Source organism: Nothobranchius furzeri, chromosome 4, assembly GCF_043380555.1.
Source record: "Nothobranchius furzeri strain GRZ-AD chromosome 4, NfurGRZ-RIMD1, whole genome shotgun sequence".
NCBI classification, from domain to species: Eukaryota; Metazoa; Chordata; class Actinopteri; order Cyprinodontiformes; family Nothobranchiidae; genus Nothobranchius; species Nothobranchius furzeri.
This window is the reverse complement of record NC_091744.1, coordinates 67,798,417-67,804,416: the sequence shown is the minus strand read 5'-3', so window position 1 is coordinate 67,804,416 and position 6,000 is coordinate 67,798,417. Positions and strand designations below refer to the sequence as shown.

Sequence of the window (6,000 nt, the reverse complement as noted above, 5' to 3'; positions counted from 1 at the left end):
GAAGTCCTGCATCATCAAAGCTGAAGTGGAGACACAGAAACCTATAAGGCCATTTATGATCATAGCCAGGCTTTTGTTAAACTAAATATCCTCCCCCACCCTTCTTGGGTCCACACCACCTTTTCAGAAAAATAAATAGATAAATAAAAATCCAGTGCTTTGTTAAGCGCATTCATAACCTTGTTAAGCCTGTAGGTGGCAGTACTATCCAAAATTGTCTGCGTCTTTCCAGAAAAACATTCCTTGAGCATGGAAATACCGGTTTCAATGAACTAGCAGTGAGCCACACCGCAGCTGAGCTTCAGATGGCAGGATTCAGAGTTTATTTCCTGATATTTGAACATTTCACCTCCGATTGGCTAACAACAACACGACTCCACCGCTGACTCTGTTTGCTCTGGATGTTTTATCTCCACAATAAACACTAGCCTGAAGGAGTTCTGTCTTGTGGTGGTGTTGCTAATGCCAACGGTTAGCTTCTGCTACTTTCTGGACGCTAAACCAACAACAGCTTTCCCCGTCGTGAGTCAAGATGGGTGAGTCCACGAATGTTAAGTGACACTGTGACATAGATCTGTCAGGATTTTCAATATCTAGCGTTTCACCATCTATTTTCTATCAGAAGCTAATGCAGGAGTTAGGTGTAGGAGACTATTTCGTGTTCGGCTTGCATGAAAATCTCAGAGTAACCAATTATGATCAGAAATAAGATTTAAAAATGGGTTTCCAGTGTCCCACACCTTTAAAATACAAGCAAATGATAAACTTTAATAGATATATAAAAGGATTTTAAATGACTCGGCAGAGACTACTTGAATTGTCCAATGCACTTGCACTGGATCCATGAGTTTTCAGGTAATCAAACATGAGATTTATGGTACTTAATAGGGCTGTACATTGCCAATTTAAGAGAATAATACGTCCCAGTTGCTGTGTAATTTTGCTTGGCAACAGGAGCACTCCTGTGGAATCGCCCGAGGCGTTGTGAGTTGTCTCTGCATAGCTCAGTGTGCCATGCTCAGTGGTTGTTTGAAGGTATTTCATCACATTGTTGCCTTGATTCAGCTCTTTGGGGATTTGTTAGTTGCACTCATGTGGGAAGTGCATCCAGAACATTGTTAAGCTCGGGCTGATAATGAAGATCAGCCAGCCAGAGTCCCCTGAGCAGCGCCGAGTGAGATGCTCTGGTGAGACGCAGACATGGCGGAGCAGGACGCGTGCACAAAGCAGTACACACACAGACACAAAGGAATCATCGGCACAAAACATACAAAAAATAAACAAATAAGACAGCCCACAATGCAGTGCAACTATAAAACAGATTATTATACTGGAATCATTTATTTCTAAATATTATTGCAAAATTGCCGTTATGCTGTTTAGATGTTAGTTGGGCAATATTACAATCATTTTAATGTTTCTGTGCTTTGTTGCAGCTGAAAACAATAACTGCTCCTCTACACATAACCTCTCCTCCTGTGGAAAGTTGTTTGACTCTCAGCATGGCTCTAGAAGCGGTTGTTTCCTCTGTTTCCCACGGCAACACTGAATGCTCAAATTGACAAAATCTCTCTCTGTACTGTAGGTTATGTTTCATCTCACTTTGTTTGTTTGTTACACAAAAGAAGTCTTTTCCTTTTGGACATTTTGGTTTAATCTATAATAAAAGACTCTTTTTCTTTTTTTATTTGCTTTTTCTGAAATAGGTCGGTGTAATCACAGAAGTGAGGAGTGGACGGTCACTGGAAAAGAGAAATCAATAGAGTTATCTATTTGTCGTAAACCAGGCCAGCATGATTTTTCTCCATTTTTCCTCTCCTGCCATGTTTTTTTCCTCTTCCATTTCAATATGGCCTCATCTCTCAGTCAAAGCTTTATGCTTGTCACTTTCTAAAGCTGCAAATGGCCTTTCAACATGCACTCTTTCTGTTTAAGTTTCTGTGGTCAGAGTCTTTTTTTTTTCTTTTATCACTTCCAGAGTGTTTTATGAGAAATGCGTGAAGGAGAGCTGCAGGGGTTCAGGACCGGTTTTTGTGGACTCTGACTGCTTTGCTTTTGTTGGCTCTTAATCTGGTTCCTGTCCCGGCTCTTTCAGAGAATTTGAGCTGCAGCGAAGAGAGACCTCATCAGCTATTTTCTCGGCCTTTCCTCTTTTGTGTCTCACGCACCTGAAAGGCCCTGTCTTGAAGCGTTGTCCAACCAGAAAATGAGTAAGTGGCATATGACAAGGATACAATGCTTGGATGGGCAAGCAGCCCCCGTCTGCTGCAGGCGATTTCTCTCATGCCGGCTATGTGACGCCTCAGGTGGAGAGGGCTGAGGAGCGGGTGGTGTTCTGAGATGTCAGCTTCTGCCAGGCAAAGCAGTTGGCATGAATGGGTGGGCCTCGGGATTGCTTTGCTCTGCAGTCGGCCAGCTTTTGCACAAGAGTAAAACAGTGGGTTCGCTTTGCCCCCTCCCTTTCCCGTGAACACTGGCGGCTCTAGGGGGTGGCACGGGGTGGCAGCTAGTTTGCCACCCTATTTGCAAACTGCCTAATAAATGATTTTTGAACACTGTTGAAATTCAGTAAAACCTTTGGGAACTAACTTGTTGATTTAGAATATTCACACACACTGATCTGATTTTACAGCTCTCATGAACTAGGAAATCTCTCCTGCAGAGAGGGATTCAAGCATAAACATCCACCCATCCGTTGTCAGCCATTTGCAGAGCAAAGCAAAAACACAAATACTTAAAAAAAATGCTGTTTAAATCATTGGCATCCATCTATAAATACCATGAAACTGTAAAGCGTTTTATTCCTAAAAAAATATTTTAGTAGATTTATACATTTTTAAAATACATTTTGTAATAATTTTTCCATATTTTTTGGCATTTTGTTCTGTCTTTCTGTTCTTTTATGGAAATTCTCTGTTCTTGCTTTTTGGACACTTATCCTCATGTTCAATGATACACTTCACTCTTTAAAATGCCCTGCTCAATTACACAGGCATTCTGAGTAGGTTCTTAATAGAATGAAAGAATGAAATCGAATAGACTTTACTGATCCTGCAATATGGAAATTCACACATTACAGCAGAACTTAACAAATTGGACGAAGAAAAATAATAACAAAAGTACACAAACACAAATAGACAGTAAGCTTTTATGGTAACCTTTAACAATTAGAACAACAAACAAAAAGTAGAAAATTTTGTTTCCTAAAATATGCAGCATAAAGGACACAGAAATGCTAATGTACACCCGATATTTCATAAGTATTTAACTAGTGGTGTGCATCTCTACCTGCCTCACGATTCGATCCGATTCCGATTATCTGCTTAACGATTCGATTTGAGTCTGAAATGCATCACGATTCTTCACACAAAAATTTTCATTACTTAATAAAAGCAGTAGAATAGTTTTCAATTTCTTTTTTATTTAGAAATCCCTGAAAAACAGAACATTCATCTATTCACTATAGTGAGCAATAATTTTTCAATAAAACGATTTATAGAAAGTGGATCCAGAAGTTGTAGCCCGTCTCTGCCTACAATATTTTGATATTTTTCACCCTGTTGGTGGTTTTACTGAGCAGGTGCCACTTTTGTCATACGTTTCTTTTTAAAACATGTTTAGACTGTTCAGAATACAAATCCAGGCTCTGTCATGTTTGATTGTTGTAATTAAACTTTGTAGGTGGGGAAGGTCAGAAAAGGATCCGATCATTTTGTTTTTCCCTCATTTACAGTGACGGAGATATGGCTCTGGTGTTAATCAAGTTAAATTATATCTCTTTGGAACAATTTTCACAAGAAAACAGAACAGATAAAAGCAGGGCTTGTGTTGTGTTGAGTGGATAGTTCCCGTATTTAACCGTTTATTTTGACGGAGAAAGAATAGAAAGAACTACCCCAACGCATGCAGACGAACTGACACTTTATTCGTTTCGCGCAGATGTAGCTAAATCACTTAAGAAATTATTCCCATCTGAGCTTGACACTGAGCTCAGTGCAGCTCGCTGTCAGTGCGTACGTACGGCGCACAGCGAGCTGAAGTTGTGGAGAGAGGCTTGGAGCACGTCGCAGAACCAAAGCGCAGGAAGATTCCTCCGACTGAAGCGAGACTTGTCACTTAGAAAATGTTCCCTGATTATGAAACTTTGGCTGAATAGCGCTTGTTCCTGTCTCCAATGTGGCGACACATCCAGGAGCTGAGGAGAATCCCAGAATCTCACGTCCTCGTCAGCTCAGAATGTGCCTTTATGATTACGCACAAGCGTGACGCGTCAACCCGGTCTCACAGTAAGACCGGGTTGGACCTGTTCAGGTTTACGCAGACAATCTTTACATTTAGAATTGGCATACAGATGTAAAATTAATTCAGTAAAATATAAAGCATTTTTTTTAAATATCCATTCATTATTTTATAAGCACAGAGAGCCGCATCAGATGGATGGAAGAGCCGCATGCGGCTCCAGAGCCGCCGTTGCCGACCCCCGACATGGACATAGGGAGAGAATCTCATTATGTCACGTTGCTGCATCGATGCGGAATCGTGCACGGCTGAATCGCGATGCATCTAGAATCGATCATTTTTCCCACCTCTATATTTAACACATAATGAATATTGCATTAATGTTATTGTGTAACAAGATAATGCCAGTACCAGTTCAACTGAGGAGTTAAACACTCTTACTGTAGAGGGGATGAATGACCTACGGTAGAGTTCTGTTTTTAATCTGGGATGTCTCAGTCTGCCTCTGAAGGAGCTGTCCATGGTCTCCACAGTGGAATGCTGTGGCTGGGAGGGGTTTTCCAAGGTGGAGGTCATCTTCACCAGCATCCTCCTTTCACATATCTCCTTAACTCACCCTAGTGGGCAGCCAGAACCTAGCTAGCGTTTTAAACTAGCTTTCCTGTTTCAGTCAGAGCTGACTGCACCCCAACAGACCACAGCAGAGTGAATAACAGAGCCAACAACAGAGTGATAAAAAGGTTTTAGCGGATTGGAATTAACTCCAAAGGACCTCAGCCTCCTCAGGAGCTGGTGGCAGCTTTGGCAAATGTGCAGTATTATTTAATGTTGTGAATATAAAATGTTGCAATAGGCTTGATTTGATAATTTTTATTTTATTTTAATATATTGCCATTAATTGTATCTTAATGTATTTCCTTTGTTCTCGTTCACATTGTCTACACAGTAGTATCTTATCCATCTGTAACTTCCCTTGCTGCTGGGATGACAACATTACTTCTAGCATATAATAGTAAATAAAATGTTTGAATTTCAAGTTTCTTGGCAGTTCACCAACTTAGTAGTATGCATCTTAGTCCTTTATCCTGTTTAAGTCTGCAGAGAACTTAACTAAACAAATATATAAAAAAAAAACTAAATAAAATAAAACAACTAAGCAAAAACTTGTTTCCTGGCTGAACCAAACATCTGCTACCAAAACCAGCTGTTAGTCATTTTTAAATTTGATTTGAGACCAGTTCTGAAAGAACAAAGACAGATCAAATGAATGATGCATGTTTTCTTTTACTGAAATGAATAAAACTTGTCAAAAATAATATTTCAAAGTATTTAATAGCATCAGAGCTATTTCCGCATCAGTCACTATCATCACAGTACTGCTGGGGTGAAAAAATACACAAACTGTATACAGATCAGTTGTGTACTGATCCTGAATTAGATCAGTTGAACTGAAGATCCCATTCTTCTGACAAATAATCGAGAAACAAAAGTAAAGGAAAAAAGAAGTTGCACATGCAGAGAAGAAAGCAGATGTACTCACAAATGCTTCCCGTGATATTAGACATTGACATTTGTGCTGATCGTATTGTGCCCATTTTGTTGAATCTGCTTTATTAGAAGCATGCTGTTTTTCCCCGCGTTGCCATTAATTTGTGTTTCTGTGGGCGTGCAGCGCCAGAACAGAGACACGGTTAACCCATTGTGAAGTTAGCCGTCATCATTAAGATTCTGCAGATAACAGGCATGCGGATTTCTACTGCT

At 40.1% G+C, this 6,000-nt stretch overlaps 1 protein-coding gene across 2 annotated transcripts in view; it reads left to right on the top strand.

The window, feature by feature from the left end:
- roraa (RAR-related orphan receptor A, paralog a) overlaps positions 1-6,000 on the top strand; it is a 253,174-nt gene that overhangs the window by 178,565 nt on the left and 68,609 nt on the right. Inside the window, exon 1 of one of the 2 annotated variants that reach the window (XM_070550377.1) lies at positions 2,111-2,210. The exons of the other annotated variant lie outside the window; for it this stretch is intronic. Within the exon in view, the coding sequence (XP_070406478.1) occupies positions 2,207-2,210 (4 nt within the window). The 5' untranslated portion in view covers positions 2,111-2,206. Of the gene's footprint in view, positions 1-2,110; positions 2,211-6,000 lie in introns of those variants that run through there. 2 annotated transcript variants of the gene reach the window in all.